Source organism: Melozone crissalis, unplaced genomic scaffold (assembly GCF_028551555.1).
Source record: "Melozone crissalis strain CALT ecotype California unplaced genomic scaffold, PUWL_Pcris_2 ptg000004l_1, whole genome shotgun sequence".
NCBI classification, from domain to species: domain Eukaryota; kingdom Metazoa; phylum Chordata; class Aves; order Passeriformes; family Passerellidae; genus Melozone; species Melozone crissalis.
Window position 1 is genome coordinate 30956087 of NW_026535782.1, and position 18847 is coordinate 30974933.

The window sequence follows — 18847 nt, forward strand, 5'->3', positions numbered from 1 at the left end:
TGCTTCCTATGCCATGCTTTTCAGGAATTAAGACCACACTTCTGTCCAGACTAACTTTGCAGTAGGTGGAAAGATTACAACACATGCCTACCTACTGCCAAAAAAAGTAAGCTCTGAGATCCAGGAATAGATTGAGCAAAGACATCCCTGTTCACCAGACTCCAGCCTGTATGCTTACATTTAGACTGGAAAGAAACTCCTTGCTTGGACTGACTAAACCAGGAAAGACCGCACTACATGCTATCAAACAGCATTCTGAAACTGCTGCCTAAACGCACATAGGAAAAAGATGTGTCAAGCAAAAATAATTTTATTCCTTCTGGTAACCTTGGGAACAGAAAAGAAGTAAGGCCTGAGAATACAGCAAGAAACAGAAGATAGGATGCTTACTGTAGTTATCTACCAAACAATGCAGTTGATTTCAATGGCCAAGGATTTGAGGAAGTGAGAATTCCTTAGACCATAAAACTCAAAACCTCGTAACTCAGATTAAAGAGTCTTTAAAGTAGAAGATAATCCCTCATTTTTATTTCACCTAAAAGTAAGCAGACAAAGGCTAAGCAAATATCCCCCAGATACTTCAGTGGCAGAAGTATCTACCCCTTCCACCAGACACTCAACAACCAGCATCTAAAGATACTTTATATACCTTAAATACAGCCCACCTCATAACAGAAAGCAGTACTATGCGCACTGCATCTACCGCCTGAGAGCTAAATCAGAAAGGTTGTAAAACTGCAAGAGCAGTTTTTTGGTTTCAAGGACCAGCAGAAGTTTTTTGGTTGTGTTTTGTGTTTTTCTTTCTCTTTTACGTCATTTTTAACAAACCACCGCTCTATTTTGTCTTTCACTTTCCTAATGATGACCCAAAATGCACTTACCACAGAAAAAAATTCTTACTGTGATCTGGCTATTGGGAAAGATCCTTATGATTTTGCAAAAAAACCCAATGCATTAGTTGGGTTTTTTGCACCCTTAGGGCATAACCACAAAAGCCTTTTTTCTTTAAAGACAAAGCTTCAGTATGGCTACCAGGAACACAGATTAAGAAGGCTGCATAATTTTTCTTCCAGTTTATGTAGGACCCTTGGGAACATGTTAGCAGAACTGTTTGTGGTTTGCCTGCATATATTGCCAGCTTTGCTTCTGCCTACAAGTCAGATTTTTGTCAAAAACTAAACCTGAAGTAGTGCTAGTTGCAAGCCTCCACAAAAACCTAAAATATGCAGCAAGCTTTCACACAGACTAAAAATTTCTACAACAGTTAACTGATGGTTTTATAGGTTTAAATAAGTAGCCCCCTGGGAACAGCACAGAACACTTGCAATTAATACAATTTCACCCAGTTTTTGTCTTCAATTTCCAAAGCTAAACTAAGGATGAAACAGTAGATCTTTCATCTAGGCAGTACATTTTATTCTGAGCCACAGATTCATGGAAGTGTCCTTATAACCATATAATTTGTCATTTCTACATTCAGTAGGCTTTACAGCTAAGCAATTCCACACCAACCTCTACAACTGCAGGTGATCAGCATCACTGCTGCATGAAAATGTACATATTTGTCAACCTAGCCTGGTTTCCTGCCATTCAATCAGTAAAAGCTGATTCAGTGCAAATAATCACTAACTCCTTAAAACAGCAGCCATGGAAGTAAAGGTTGAGGAATAGCAAGAGTTTGTTGTTTTAGGAGAGGAAGTGAGGGAAAGTAAGTATTACAAAGAAAAGACTTATGTGAAAAAAGAAACAAAAAACTTTGTCTATTAAGCAGTGCCTTCATACAAATACTCCCCAACTTCCTGGGAAAAGACTGAAAGCAAGTGGCAAATGCAAGGCTCAACTGTCATTTAGTTTTTGAACAGAAGACCAAAGTTACGAGTTTGTTTCAGTATTTGTCTCCTGGAATTCACAGCTGCTTGGCTCCAATTTCCATCTGCAAAATGGATAATTTCCATTTTAGGAGACCAGCTTGCAGGAGGTCAGAGCAATCTGGCTATACTTGATTACACATCACAGTTGGTTACAAGCTGAAGGAGCTGCCTGTGCCAGTACATGCACAAAATAAAATCTAAATTCATCAAAGCAAGTTTACTAGAACTTCATCAACTGAGGCAAAAGTTGCCCTGAACTTTACTCCTGAGATTCAACTGCTGGTGGAGAATTTAATATCTACTAGCAGTTTCAGCTCAAATGCTGGATGAAATGACAAACTAAATAAGCCCATATCACAGTGATGGAGAGCCAGGATTTTGGCTTCATGCATTCAAAGATTTCTCTATTTCATAATTCAGCAGCACGAACAACTCATACATTTACCAATTAGGAAACGCACAACACCCATTCTTCTCCCTCCCCAGACTCCTTTGCAGGAAATCAGGGGAAAAAAGGATCAGTGATTTATGGTGCTTAGTGGAAGTACCAGTAGTTACAACTACTGGTAAATACAGGAAAGAATTATGGCAATACAAAAAATTCAGATTTAATTGTATGTGACATTTACATTGAAATCATAGGTCAAACCCAACACTAACACTAAAGCAGACACTTCAAAGTTAAAGCTTGTCAATTTGAACACTCTTCTAAAAGACAAGAAAAAAAGTTACTGACATTGGCTTCAATTTCCAAGCTCAAAAAGAATGCTGTAAAAGTTCATTGCATCAAGGATTCAGAGATTTAAAGCCAAAATTGTAGCTTGTTGTTTTATGGCTGAAGAGCAGTGTCAATCAGCTAAGCATCTGTTCTACCCATACAGGAACTGTAGTAACTGTAAACCCCAAAAACAGTATGAAGACATGGTGACATTGCAGATTAATTGCATCACTTCTATACATCTCAAGGTTCTAGAGCATACCTGTCCATTCAATCCTGAACACAGGGGACATCAAAACAATCAACAGAAACTATGTGACATGAAGACATGTCTTAATAGCTGCAAAGAAAAGCCACTCAATGTTAAGAATTATTAACCATAAAATATAAATTACACTTGAAGTGGCAGGGGAGAAAAGTATATAGAGTTAGACAGTAGCCATCACAGCAGCCTGGTTTAAAAACAGGCGACCACTCCTTGGGGTAGAAATGAAAACCTGTTTAAGTGAAACAGATACGAAAGTCTGAGATCTCAATACTTCTAAAGCTAAGTAGACAAACAAAGCCTTTATGAGGTTGCTCTAATCTATAACCTTCTGATACCTGCCCATAAATAACAGCTATTCCTGTAGCAAAAATGCAACTGCTTTTGACCACAGCTGCTTGTAACTAGCATCTCCAGCAAGAGGTTTCCAGGAAGCTTTCCTCAATACTGCAAGTCCTACAGCCTTTACTATAACCAGTTCAATTGGATCTTTTGCACTATTTCGATGAGATGCAGCACTTCCCCTTGATTCTTGCTTTTCTGGACATGACCTGTGACAGAGACAAAGGGGTACACTTGAAGGCAAGTTTAAACAAGCCTCAGAGTACACATTTAAATCCAAGACAGCAAAGCAACCACACCACTGACTCAATTGTAAAATTCACCCCTTGCTGGCTGAAGGGAAGAGTCTCTTATCAAGACAGACCAGTCCATTCAGCCAGTACATTACAGCCCTGCTGTATTTTTCAGTTTAGACACTGTGCCCAGTGTAATTTGCAAATTAAAGGCTACCTTCATTCCTTTCATCCCCCTTGCAGAGATGGGGCAGACACATTACCTTTCCCTAGTTATTCCAGAAGACCCCATCACTCTGCTACACCATCTCCCACAGCACACTGGAAAAGCTGGCAGCCCATGGCTTGGACAGTGCACCCTTTACTGGGGTCAGAGCTGGCTGGATGGCTGGGCCCAAGGAGTGGTGGTGAATGGTGCTGCACCCAGCTGCTGGATGGTCCCTGGGGGCATCCCCCATGAGCAGCTTTGGGCACAGCCCTGTTTAGTGTCTTTACTGAGGATGGGGATGAGGGAATTGAGTCTGCCATTAGGAAATTCACAGACAACACCAAGCTGGGGGTGTGTGTTGATCTGCTGGAGGGTAGGAGGGCTCTGCAGAAGCCCCAGGCAGGCTGGATCCATGGAACGAATCCAATGAAACGAGGTTCAGCAAGACCAAGTGCCATGTCCTGTACTTTGGCCACAGCAATCCCAGGTGGCACTGCAGGCTGGGGACAGGGTGGCTGGACAGTGCCCAGGCAGGAGGGGACTTGGGGGTGCTGATTAACAGCAGCTGAGCAGCAGCCAGCAGCGTGCCCAGGTGGCCATGGCACCCTGGCCTGTGTCAGGAACAGTGTGGCCAGCAGGACCAGGGCAGTGACCGTCCCTGGTACTCTGCATGGTGAGGCTGCACCTCGAGTGCCGTGCCCAGGGCTGGACTCCTCACTTTAGGAGGATGCTGAGATGCTGGAACGTGTCCAGAGAAGGGCAGTGAGGCTGGTGAAGGGTGAGGAACACCAGCCCAGGGAGGAGCAGCTGCAGGAGCTGGGGATGTTCAGCCTGGAGAAAAGGCTCAGGGGAGACCCAGCCACTCTCTGCATCCCCTGAAAGGAGGCTGCAGCCAGGTGGGGGTCGGTCTCTTCTCCCAGACAGGAGCTACAGGACAAGAGCACACAGACTCAAGCTGCACCAGCTGAGGTTCAGGTTGGACATTAAGAAGAAATTGCTCACGGAAAGGGTCTCTGGGTATTGGAATGGGCTGTCCAGGGAGGTGGTGGAGTCACCATCTCTGGAGGTGTTTAAGAAACAACTGGATGTGGCACTTTGTGCCACGGTCTAGCTGACAAGGTGGCTTAAGGTCATAGGCTGGACTGGACCTCAAAGGTCTTTTCAACCTAGTTGATTCCAACCTAGTTGTGATCATATATTAGGAAGAACTTCACTCCTCAATCTCTGCTAAACTGGCAACAGTATTGCTTTTGTATGCACACAGTGTTTTGGGCAAGGAGAGAATCATATTTATCCTCTAAGAAATTGACAACTTTCTGCAATGTTGACTACAATGACTAATAACTTCTTTCCAAACATCTGTTATCATGGAGTCAGGTTCCACCAACTGATAAAATTCAAACCACTGCATTGTCTAGAACTTGAAGTCCTACATGCAGAAAGCAAGAAGACTGCAGAACCCCCCAGCACCTCACTGTGCCTAAACTGGATGTACCATCTGTATCTTAACCTAAGACTTTAAGAAAGATTCTCATATGCCACTTCTAAAGCCAGAGCATTACTAAAACTGGACTTCACCCTGACACACCTACAGGTTGGGCAGAGAGATGATTGAGAGCAGCTCTGTGGAAAAGGAATTGGGGTGATGTTTGATGAAAAACTCAGCATGAGTTGTCAGCACGAGATCACAGCCCAGAAGGCAAACCATACCCTGGGCTGTGTCAAAAGGAGTGCGGTCAGCAGGTCAAGGGAGGAGATTCTCCCCCTCTCCTCTGATCTTGTGAGACCCCACCTGGAGTGGTGTGTACAGTTTTGATGCTCTCAAGGTAAGGGCATGGAAGTGTGGGAGCAAGCCCAGAGGAGAACCACAAAGTTGGTAAAGAGGTCTGGAGCCCATCCCTGGCAGACCAGGCTGTGAGAATCAGGGCTGTTAAGCCCAGAGAAGGAAAGGCTGCATGGAGACTCTACAGCAACCTTCCAGTACCTGAAGGGGGCTTACTGGGAAGCTGGAAAAGGACTTTGTGTCAGGAACTGTAGTGCTAGAAACAGGAGTAATGGTACAAATAGAAAGATGGGAAATTTAGACTAGATGTTTAAAGAAATTTATTTACTGTGAGTGCAGTGAGACACTGGAACAGGCTGCCCAGGGAGGTTGTGGATGACCCAGCCCTGACTGTGTTCAAAGCCAGTTCTAGTAAGGCTTTGACCAACCTGATCTAGCAGGAGGTGTCACTGCCCATGGCACGGGTTTGGCTGGGATTAGATAATCTTTAAGGTCCTTTCCAACCCTTAATACTCTATGATTATATGAAAAATAATTGGGATTAAGGAGATAAATACCTTAACAGAGTCATAATAGTCTCAGTGAATCAAGAGTCATCAGAAGTGCCAGAAGCATTTCACAATCTACACTCTGAGGCTGACAAAAGCCAAAGTATATGGAAACCTTTGATTTACATATTTGGCTTTACAGGAACAATTCCATGTATTCTGCAATTAAACAAAGTTAAAACATTCCAGAGAGAGAAATTTATAATGCACTCATGGGTCTGGGTGTATGGAGAGTCATCTTAGGTAACCTCACAAGGAGGAGGAAAAGCAGACATGTGAATATCATGTGTCTCAATGGCTGCTGATAGTACTAAAGGAACCAACCATCATCAGACCTTTCTCGGAGAAAGAAATCAAAGCAGGGCCCAGACTGGATTTCTGTAAACACCAGCACCTTAAGGTCTCTACAGAGTAAGACCTGAATTTGGAGACTGCTTTTATAAATCTAAAAGCACCAATAACCAACCAGTGCTTCTTATTTAATAAAAGCTACAAGGCAGATGGATTTGATTGTCAAAAATCCAGGTTCTGTAACACAAGTAGACCAAGGAGACAGGAGGACATAAAAAGAGAAAGAGGGGCAATTTACCTGGATTTAAAAAATTCCTATCTCTCTCACTGTTCTGTCTTAGGATCAGAAGATTGATTTTTACCCTGAGTTTCCCAATGCCCACTTTGATCTAGGTCACAGAACTTCTTAAAAAGAGAAACTTATGCAACTGCGTGGAGTAATATGGGTCTCATGAATCACAGCTACAAAAAGATAAGTACAGAAGTGTATTGATAAACAGTTAGTGATGTCACTCCTAGTTAAGCGACACTCCTCAACTTTACAGCCTACTATGAGCTCAACAGCAGAACAGCTGAAGCCAGATTTTAAGCCATTTTTGTTTTAAAAAGTGAGGATTCTGACTTAAAAGTTTAAAACCCAAGTAATATTTTCAGCTAAGCTGCAATGAAGCAGTCCAATCAGTTGACTTAGGCTGTGAATTGTTTAAATTCTGCATAAGCACCCTTCAAGTAATAATATAATTCAAAGCATGTTATCAAATACATTATCAGCAGCGAAAAACGACAAGGGAAAATGAACAGGAGAAAAAAAGCACCACAGAAATTCTCCCATATTTAAGTAATTTCACTTGGCAATAAAAAATAAAATTAGATAATTATAGAGAAAAAAAATCCAAAGGGCCCAAACTCCTACAAGAAATGAAAGAACAAAGTCTTTCAAATGTTGTCATGAGAGCTTGTCTTGAAAAGACAAAGTACTTGTTAAAATACGTGCAGGTAAAACTATTGAGATACAAAGCCCTTGGAGGATCTCCCAAAAGGAAGAAATTACATATCAACTCTTAAAGCAAACACTGCAGTCATATCTCTGTGTAGTTGATGATAAATGATGTCACGGAAGAAGACATGGTTCTGATGCCAAGGTTTCTTAACAGAAAGTTACTTTTAAGTCCTATTTGGTCTTTTATTTGAATCCCCACAGTTTGCCTGCCTTCAACTTTCAGTGGTGCTTTTATTTATATATTGTGTTTTGGAAACAAAAAAAAAAATCCACAACACACACAAGATGCTGTAACAAAAATCTTACAAACAAACTTGAAGGAAAAGTATTTTTAATAGGACTACTATAATGCAAGCTTCTCTATGCCAGAGCTTTCTTGGTTTTATGTTTTCATCCAGCATATGCACCTAACACAGCAGGTGTCTTGGCCTAAAAAAGGATGCCAAACCATAACTGCAGCAACAGCTTTTGAAACCTGACGTCTTAACAATCCCAAGTAGGCTTTCCTAGCTCTTGCAAAGTCTTTGTAATTCAAACTGAAGCTGTTATCTTCCCTTGGAAACTGCTCCATACACATCCAGAAAAACTCTTGTTTTCCTGTTCCTTGTGCCATAGAACCTACTAACGATTAGGCTCCAGAAAGTTACAGCGATTCTCACAAAATTGGGCTTCTTGCAGAAAAAATTCTAATAGTGCTCATCTCCAGCAGTCACATCTTAACAGCTACTTGAGCTTAAAAATGCTATTTAATATAATACAATTGACATGTTTTTTACTATTACAGAGTACAGCAACCTCCTCAATTGCTGAGAAAACAACTGAGAAAGAGCTCTCCCACCCCCAGATCCCACATGAGTAAGCAATAAAACACTTTAATATATAATTCACATCAAGTTGTTCCCCATTTTCCTTAAAACTGGTAGTTTTTGAATCACCAGTGCCGTATTTACCTAGAGCTATAGATAAGACTTGTTTCTACAGTAACTTCGTGAGCTTTCTTAGGAGTCACATTTGATAGATCCGGCTGCAGTCCACTTTCAATACTGAATAAGTCTATTAGAAGTGCTAAGCACAAGGGACACCAGACCTGTTAAGTTACTCCTCTGCAGGGATGCAGGAAAGCTGTTTCTCTTCCCAAGTGCACAAATACCTGATAAGCACTGTGACACACAAGCATTAACATTCACTATCGCTATTAAACACACACAAACACAGGCACAGAGAGCCAAGCAAGCAGGTGCTAGCAGGCCAGGCTGTCTGCAAGGAAGCAGACGAGTGACCAAAAGCCATGTCCACGGTTCATGAACAAAAACCCACTGACAGTGCCAGCGTTAGCACAACTCACCCCCTCTGCTCTGTTACACTCAGAAACCAAGAAATTGACATTACACAAAAATTCTTCTTTCAGAGGTAAGCACTGAACTTTTATTTTCTACTGAGGAGATGAAGTGCAGGCTCCTCAAAAAAATAGGACTTAATTCAATTTGCTAGAGTAGCAGAACAAAATAAAAGTGGTGGGAAATGGTGAAGTTTGGCAAGATTTCTAGAGATATTGTTTTATATGAGTGGATAAAAATGAGATTATTACTTATCAGGAGTCCACATTTGGCCTGCAGACACAATGTTTGCACCCCAATTTTCAGTCTTCATTTTGGATAAAACCCAAGGTAATTCATTTTGCCCAAAGTTTCAGAAGGTTAAAGCACCATGTTTAAAAACATCTCCAAGTAACAGACTAGAAAAACAAGTAAAAGAGCATTTACTTTTCATAAAAATACAAATAAAAATAAAAAATAACTTAATGCTGCACCAACAATAAGCAGGGTTACTTACATTTTCTAGAATACAGGACAAGCAGCTATAATTCACACTGATTGAGGAAATAACACAAGTAGTTTCAGATTGTTTCATCTCTGGGGTGGGGAGATACACTTTTAGAAAGTAATTTTATCAAAATAAATCTATTCACTTAATTAAGCTTACTTATTCAAGCATAATTGCATCTATTTGCAAACACACTGTAAGCAACAACACTTTTGTTAAAACTTGGGACAACATGCTTTGCAGCCTTAAAATAACAACTTTTCCACTTCAGTAAGAAAAGTGTAGGTTTTAAGTCAAGAGCACTAAAGCAAATTTTAGGATATTTGCAAGCTGAAAGTTTCAAAGTCTGAGATGGTATTCCAGTTTCCAAAGGGGCCCACGAGGATCCCAGCTTTGACAGAGGAATGCAGCTCCTCAGTGCAAGCTGCATCCAAGTGAACTGCTCCAGAAGGCAGCACTGACCACACTCATACAGTGTACATGCCTGTCAGATTGTTCACCCTGGTTACCAGATGAAGATATTATTATTTTGCCCAATATAAATACTTGCTTCAAGTGTGAATTTTAAGAACTAGTAAGGTAAGTTCATCCCATAAGATTGGAGATTTGTTAGAATTACTAACAAACAGGTTTCCTGTTCACATTCACCTCAGTCCTGCAGTGAAAGAACAAAAAAACCAAAACCTTAGGAAACTGAAAAAACAAGAGATACGTCTATCTATCTATATAGATATATCTGTGAGATCCACAACACAAAGCTAACACTTGCAAGTAATTCTCTGATGTACAAGAAACCTCAAATACTCAAGAAGTGATCAATACAGATGACTCCCGTTACTCTTCTTGCTTCACAATCAGGGCAGTAAAACAAACCCCAAAACTAAATAATCACCCCAGAACTAAAACTTGTCTAATACTCACCACTGGCTGGCTAACTGATCACACCAAAGCAAGCTGTCAGTCCCAACTCAAGACCCTGAACTACAATCATAACATGAGAAAATCAATCAAAGCATATTTCAGACTGAACTAAAAATAATAAAAAAACAAAACTGAGAGACATGGCCCTTTTGAATGTTTTAGGGCTAAACCATTTCTAACAACAGCTTACAGATAATTTAGTATCAGAATCAATAGTCATGTGCTAGTTATAGACCAAATTTAAGCATTCAGAAACTACAGTAGCATAGAAGTATTTATTTGCCATCTTGAAGATAAACCTACTTCTGTGTGTAAGCCCAAAATGCGGCTACATTTGATTCTCAGAGGGTTCACCCTCTTCTTAAAGCCAACTCCACCCTTCTCTCTGTTTAACTGACCCTTAGAAGCCATTAGCCTAACAAATATATGGTTAATGGGGTAAGTGCTAACACCACTCAGGCATAAATGGGAAACAGTCTCGTTCAAGGACTTCATCATATTGCTCTAATTTTGGTTTTGTTAATGAGCCAGCAAAGATTCAGTTTCCAGGATAAGCACAGTGTCTGATTCAGTGCTCAATAACTGAAACAAGAGCTGGGTACCAGGTCTTGTCAAAACAATACATTGGGGGAAAAAAAATATTCAACAATGCTTCCCCCCACCAAGTATTGTGATCATCTTTTGCCTTTTTGTATTCTGTCTCACAGACTTGAAATGACTGGAAAGGAAACAGCTGAGGAATGCTGCTACTCTTATGCCGTGCTTTCCATGGACTGTCATTTCAGGAATGCATATAGGAAAGTAAAGGAGCTTGGAATGTCTCCACCCAGGCAGCAGCATCAGAGGCTGACCAGCTTAGGGACGGCTCCACTGCCTTGCAGCTGCATTCCAGTTTGCATTGTACGCTTGTCAAGATCAATGAAGAAAAATATACTCTTGGGCATTGACAAAGCACTTGTCAGGCAAATGCCCTCACATGCTGCCTATCTCACCTGGTATGATCTGTATTTACACTACAATACAGAAGTATTTAGATGTAATTTACAGATTCTTGGCTGCAAGAATCCCAGAAGGGTGTTGTACTCATGCCACAGTTTCAAAACTACCTCCACACTGCGTTCAGAGCATATTAGTTCATCTAAGTCTAACCCATCTGGACACATCCTTGGATAAAATATCACTATGTGCTAGGACAGGCCATGTTCCTCAATTCCACATGCTGTGAGTCCAGCCTCAGGAAACACAATTACACTGACAGAGACAACCAATTTGCTGGGCTCTCAGTTTTTGAGAGGATTGCACTAAGTGTCTTACTAGCCTAAGTAATAACTTTGAGAAAGGGAGCAACTGAGAGCATGAGCAAAGGGATAAACAAGTAAAGAACTGCACAAGAGCCTGTCAAACCATCTGTTCCAACTACAACATAGCATATATTGTTAAGCCTGGAATACAGATCCCTCCAGAGGGCTAAATCTACTAGTGATTTATACTGACTGCTTCTGTCTCCTTGCCTCAGATTTAGCTAACAACTGAAATTCAATAATTTAGTAAGACAGCATTCTTGCTACTACAATGTCAAAATCATAAAGGCCTTAAATCAAGTGTGTTCATATCCATTTTATTCATACATACAAAAGCATACCTCATCTACTTTTACAAGGTGCTTTTTGATGACCTATCATGAGAAAGTGCTCTAATAATGCCAAAAATATACTAGAACACATAGAAAACCACAGACAAAGCTGTACTGTAAAAGCAGCATTAATGCTACAGTGAAATTCATGTCTAGAGACCAACAGAAATTGTCCCTGAACATTAGCTTCAGTAAATACTAAACTCCTACCTGAAGAATTCATCCTTACATTGGAATGCAGAACTCTTCCTCCATGACTAGCAAGTTTAAGCAACCTGTCAGTTACACCAACATGAAAACTAGCTTTAAATACTTTAAATAATTTCTATATGCTAGAATTCACTTGGGTTATTCTGTTTGTGCACAAGAAATATCCATAGCAATGAAAATACATAGAAATCCCAGGTTCATACTTGACAGAAATAATAAACCTAAAAAGGTAAAGAGATTGTTACTAATTTCTTTCATAAAACACCAAGGAGAACACAATCTTTGAATACATTATTTAAATATCCACTATTACACTCACAGTATGTTATGGAAAGTCACACCTTTTTTCCCCTCTTCTTGCCTCCCTTTCAAAGAGTAAAAACAAAATAAAATTAAAATCTTGGATGACAACATCAGTAGGAAGTTAACAAGTACTTACTGTACCATCTGAACCTAGCTACTGTAACTACAGAAAGATCTGTGGCCCACACAAGAACCAATCACAAAAGAGATTTTAAACAAATATGCCTCTGTAGTCTGATCACTGAGTGAAGTCAACATCACATTTATTTCTGGACTCATTTTCTCTGTTTATCTTAAAACATAGATTTAAAAAAAGCCACGATAAAAGAGTAATAAAACAAGCTGAACAAATTACCCCAAAATTCTCAGTGGTAGAACATCCACAATGAGAGCATTAGGAGGTTTGGTGATTAGCAGCTTGGTTCCTATGCAAACAGCGAGACTTCAACATCAGTTTTGTAACTGAGTACCAACCTTTCAGCACGAAATGAAGGCCTCCTACTCAACAGTTATGAAAAGTTCACAAGCTTACCATATGCAGCAGTATTTTCATTCTCTGAAACAGTAATGGCAGAAGTCATAGCCAGGAGGTTACCAGGACAGCTTTGAGCTATTTCCATACCTCCCTTACCCTTGGATGTTGGGTGCTGCTGCTATGATGCAAACACTCTAGATATTTAGGACTGGCAACCTGGTCTTTGCTCTTACAGCTTGATGTGCTGCAGCCCCAGCTCAAACACATGACCTGTGCTACCATTCATCAGAAGGAACACGGACAGGGCAGCCCTAACGCCCTCTATCAAATTCTAAGGCAAAGGGACCAGTGCTGGTAGATTTTATGTTCCTTTTGCATCACTGGCTGCAGTTTGAAAGGGTGTTGTAATAAGAACACAGCTGGTGCCAAAGGTATCCACACTTGTTACCATATCAGGTACTAAGAATATGCCACCCAAAGTCCTGACAGAATTTTTCACATAAACAGTTGCAAAAACTCCTGCAAAGGAAGGTACTTCTTATCTAAGAAATAAATCTCATAGAACCCACAGGAAATGACAGCAACAACTGTCCTTACTCAGAAAGGGTAAGCAAAAATTCTGTGAAACACACAATCTTAATTAGTATTCAGGGATAAACACAGCATAGTCCTACAACAGTGGCAGCAAATCAAAATTTCTATTTATTACCGCATACTGCTCTATCTGCAAACTAGTATGTAACTATAATGTTGGTAAAACACTCTCACCTTCACATTCAAACGAGCCCCTAAAGAATTGCAAAAAGCCACAATTTGATACAGAGAGATAGCCTTTGAGGAACTTTGTTTGATTAAAGTGTAGTTGTCACAGACAAAAAACAAAAAAGACAACATGAATCCTTCAACAGGAGCCGGGGCCTTCACCAACAACAGCCCCTGTGGTTCCGCAATGATCCCCAGGCACAAAGAGCCAAGACAATTCCCCCTATATCCCCTCAAAGCAGTGCCCTCCCCAGAACAGGTAAGAGCAGCACAGCAGGACATGCTCTTTCCATGCTGAGTGGTGGAACTGGGCTACAGCACTCACCTTCCTCACCCGGAGAGAACGAGGCCAAAAACAAGGTTACCATCCCCTAGTCTGAGCAGCCTCAGAGAAAAAGGGCAGTCAAAAAGCAGGCTGCACAAACTGTGACACCTAACCACAGCCTAATCTCAGCCAGTGCTGAGGTGTGTGCAGGTACTGCACGCTGCACATCCGATATTCCCAGGGGAGCAACGTGCACAGGAAATCCAGCCTTCCAGGAAATTGGCCACATCGTGCTCCCTCCCCACTGCATGCAGCCTTTCTGTAGTGGTAGTAGTCCAGAAAGGGTGGGCTCCACTCTCCTGTACAAAGCTCTATGGAACTTCTAGACAAACTACTTTCAGCCATTTAAGCAATAAATTCCAGTCAGAGCTAGTGAACTAAATTCTCTTTCATGAAAGCCAAGGAAAGCAGAAGAGAGTCCAAACTCTGAGGAATGACAGGCGTTAAGCTTTCGGGACGAGAGAACTGAATCCCACTCTGAAGAAGTATGTCTGCCTAAGACGAGATCAGGTTTTATTGAAAATATTATATAGCCTCTTCTTAAGATTATTTTGGAATATGCCACTTCTACCCCCCACTCTGGAGACACAAATAATCTGCAAGGTCACAGCTCACCTTTGAGCTTCTTTCTTTTCTCAAGTTCCCCTTACATTCCATTGTTAAGGCAGATTAAAAAACTGCACTTCAAATTAGAGCCCATCCTGCGTAACAACTGCCTGAGACTGCAATATTCAAAACTCCCACCTCCACTGGAGTAATGGCATTGACATCTGATTGTAAATTTAAAGTTCTCATTTAGAAGTTTTCTGGTCTTACAGATACACACACACAATATGTATATAACGCATATCATGCGGCACAACACAGTATCCTGCTGCAATATCCTACACTGCACATATATCTCAGATAGGAAAACAGTACATAACACTTTTGTTCTTTGTGCTGAAGGCCTAACCTGAGGACTTGTGAAGAACAAGTTCTTAAAACAAGCTTTGAACTCAAAATTCCATAGAGGAATAACAACCATAACCTAATGACAATTTTTCCTCTTCTGCAAGATACCAAAGAATTTAATTCATCTGTCCTCAGATATGATTCACCCAAGTCCACTCACTCGTGCATGCGCAGATATAAAACAAAATCTGCTCACTGGCACTGTCGAGGGCTGCAGCAAGTACCTATATATATCCTCCCTACTTTCCTCCCCTCAGCTACCTGGTCAAGTAATTGTTTTCCTTCCCCTATGCATGAAGGGCAACAATTCTACAGGCAGCTCTCTGATGGTGATGGCACTCTACCCCACTCAGAGAAAAAGCTTGATGCTCCATTAGAGACCAGATCTGAAGTTCACCAGAATTTCAGAATTGATGGTACTTCCCCCTCAGCACTTCCAACTACCTGCGCTGTGAAAAATAAAACAAAGTTGAAGTCTCTTTCTATAACTGCCATATGTAAAACCAAAGGCTAAATATTACATTAAATATTTAATTCTATCGCTATTTCAGACATACGCATTTGGTCAGTAACTGGAAAAAATAAACTAATGTAGGACAAAAAAGATACAACCCAAAAACCTACAGTAATTTTACCTTGGCTGAGATAAATTTATTTCTCTGAAGAGCAGTGTCTTCTACATGGGATCTGACAGACAACACAAAACAGAACAAACCCCAACAAACCAAAGAAGCACAAAGCAACAGCACTCCACGGCAATCTCAAACACAATAATACGGACTTGAACACAACTACCATCAGTCAGTCAAAAGTGTCAGGAAGAACGACAAGTTTTTGAAGAGCTTCCTTTGAGAACAGATACAGCTTTTTTCACGCTGCAGCTAAAATTGATGAAATTAATTCATGCTACAGACTGCATCATGTGTGATTTGCACCTTTTATAGGGCATATTAGAGGAAAATATGATTTTGTGTTAATAATGAAGTGAAACCCTTCAGAGTCGTCACAGGCATGGATCTGCTTTACGTTTTTTTTAATAGCAACAGGTAACCTCCACTTACTGTACGGCCTCAAGAGGATTATAACTTCACAAATGATCTTATTTACTTTCAGTATCATAAAATCAGAAAAGGTCTTTTGGTATCACTAAAGGAGCAGAGGGGGAAGGAGGAGCGTGAGCAAGAATTTTAGCAGTGATGTAAATCTTTACCTCTGCTCCTTTAGACTTTGCCCTTCCAAACTGAAAGCTGACTACAATGTACAAAAAGGGGGAGAATATGCTCAGAATTACCCTGATGAGAGCTTTCTTGTGTACAGTATCACAGACATTTTGAAAACGCCTTCCAGACATCAGAAGGCAAGAACGCCACCTCTCATTCTAACAATAGAGTTCAACTAAACGTCATCCCCCCCTACCAATGGCTGGAGCGCAGCACTTGCAGAGCCAAGGATCTAACCAGTTACGGTATGGCTCCTCACACCGAGCTCCCTGGCAGCGTGAGCCGACCATAACTTCATTAGAGGGTGAGGAATACAGAAAAGCTTGCAGCGAAGTGACAGGCTAGCCTGCAGCCAGGTAACCGTGCTGCAGTAACACGCTGACAGGCTCAACCACAACACACACTCATTCTTCCAGCTCGGTTCACAACTGAAAGTAAACCAACACCCTATTCAGGGGAGCAAGTGACAACTCAGACACAGCAAACAGAGCTAAGAGTCATAAAATTTATAGCCCATGCTCAAAAGGGGATTCTATCCAGCTCTGCAAGGCAGTTTATGAATTTCTAAAGCCTCACATCCTTGAAAAACCTATACAGGATGAAGAAAACAAATTCACCATCTCATTTTTTTTAATGTAAGAAACCACCTCACATAACCATTTTGGGAAGATTTCTACTTGATCAACCTACAACACATAACCATTAAGATATTTTTTTAAACTACTGAACAACTTCTAAACTTAAGAACAAGAAGCTAGCCCGTCGGAGATATTTTTTGTTTTCCAGATATTCAGTGAATCCAATATTGTGTGGAAGCTTTTGGCCTTCTAGAGAAAAAAAACTATTCAGGCAAACCCGCATTATCTCCGGATTGCCACAGCCTTTCCTTATTTGGCTAACGTTTTGAGATTCCAATCAGACTGCTATGAAGTTCAACATGCACAAAGCATCCATTTTGAGGAAACTTCACAGCCAGTTTCCCGTCCATTCCCCCCCCCGGCCCAAGTGAAAGTTACCTCCCTCGGCACCAACTCCCCTCCCACATACCCACACCAGAACAAAGCAATACGGATTGGGTTTTTCACTACTTTCCAACGCACGAAAAAAAAAAATAAGATCCCCGCTCCCCTTGAAGTTAAGCTTTCATACTGCGGCGGGAGCCATCGGTAACGAAAACAAGCAGCCCCTTCCTGATACGCGTTTCTATATAATGAACAAAACACTGGTTTCCCCTAGAAACCGGAGAGAAATAGATGATCCCTCTCTCAACACTCTCTCAACACGGCCGCCCGCACACACGAGAGGGCTTTAATCGGCTAAACTACTGCGGAACCGGGGACCGAGGGAAGCAGGGAACTACTACCGGGATCCCGGGCAAGGGGCAGCGACAGAAGCGCCCCCCGAGGGCGGCCCGCTCGCCTCACCTGCGGTCACCCTCCCACGCCGGGGGCACCTGCCTCCGGACCCCCCAGCCCACACGGGGCAGGGCCCGCTCCCCCCAGCCCTCCGAGGGAAGCGCTGCCAAAAGGGGAAAGCGAAAGAGGGTCAGCGGCACCTCCTTCCCGCCGCAGAAGAGGCCCATCCGCCCCTTCCGACGCCCTGCCCGCGGGGAGGGGGTGCAGCCTCCCGCCCCTGCAGCCCGGGGCTCGGCCCGCGGCCCCCGGCCGGTCCCAGGCTGACCCTGCCGCCACCTCCCCGCCCCGACACCCCCCAGCGGAGGGAGCGCAGCCGCCTCCGGCCCCTTCCTCCTCCACCTCCTCCTCTGGGGGGGGCACTCGGGCGGCCTCGCCCCCCCCCCGCCCCAGTCCGGCTAGGGGTCCCTCGATCGGCCCAGCACCGACCTGGTGGAGAGCGGTGAGCCCGTCCACATTGGCGTAGTTGATGTCGGCGCCCCGCTCCAGCAATCGCAGCACCTCCTCGGTGTCTCCGCTGGAACAGGCGGCCAAGAAGACGGCACCGTCGTCGAACTTCACCTTGGTCTTCTTGCGCTTGACCACGGGCGGCTCCAGGTCGGTCTCGGAGCCGATCCAACGCTTCAGCTGCTCGTTCCGCTTCTGCTTGGCGTCCGCCATCTTCATACCCCGCTCGCGCCGGCCCCCTCAGCCACGGCCGCGCCGAGCGTACACTTTATACCGCCACTATCCCACAGCGCACCGCGGCCGCGCGCGCTCACCGCCCAGGGAGGGCGCGGGGCGGGCGGGGAGCGGAGAGGCGGGGCGGTGGCGGCTCATTAGCATAATCCCGCGAGATTGCCGGGGGGCGGGCAGCGGGGCCGGGCCGGGCCGGGCCGGGCCGAGCCGAGCCGAGCCGAGCCGAGCCGAGCCGAGCTGAGCGGGGAGTGGGAGTTGTGCGGGGAGAGTGGGAGTTAGGAATTGAGGAGGGGAGTTGGGAGGAAGAGTTGGGAATTGGGAGTTGTGAGAGGGCAGTGGGCGTGGGAGTGCAGCCCCGCCTCCTGTCCCCTTCGCCGAACGCGCTGCCCGTTCCCACCTGCGACTTCTGTCACCTGCGGCGAGGTCGGTGTTTCCGCCTGCGCTCGCAAACATGCAGCCACTTGACTGGAAAAGAGGAAATAAATGGAGCAACCAGCTTGAGGGTCCTTTGTTTTGGGAGGTTAGACAGGACCACATCAGACCAGCTTGATGTACGAAGGCACCAACTACCCTTTGCTTCTACACTTCAGGAGGCCCCAGGGAAGCTGAAGAGAGACTCCTTGTCAGGAACTGTAGTGATTGAACAAGGAGTACTGGGTACAAATTACACTAGATATTTTTGCAAAAACTTCTTTATTGTGATGAGACTCTGAACAGGCTGCCCAGGTTGTGGATACCCCAGCCCTGGCAGTGATCAAAGCCAGTTGGGGTAAGGCCTTGACCAGCCTGGTCTAGAGGGAAGTGTCACTGCCCATGGCAGGGGATTGTGATTAGATGATTTTTAAGATCCATTCCAACTCCATAACATTCC

General features: G+C 43.2%; 1 protein-coding gene across 3 annotated transcripts in view; it reads right to left on the reverse strand.

Annotated features, from left to right (window-relative positions):
• Positions 1 to 18070, reverse strand: part of PPP1R12A (protein phosphatase 1 regulatory subunit 12A) — a 112710-nt gene extending 94640 nt beyond the window's left edge. For 2 of the 3 annotated variants that reach the window (XM_054271264.1, XM_054271272.1), the window contains exon 1: positions 17728 to 18070. In XM_054271264.1, the coding sequence (XP_054127239.1) occupies positions 17728 to 17964 (237 nt within the window). In that variant the 5' untranslated portion in view covers positions 17965 to 18070. The remainder of the gene's footprint in view (positions 1 to 17727) is intronic. The other variant, XM_054271254.1, reaches the window with a different exon arrangement.
• Positions 18071 to 18847: the final 777 nt, after the last annotated feature.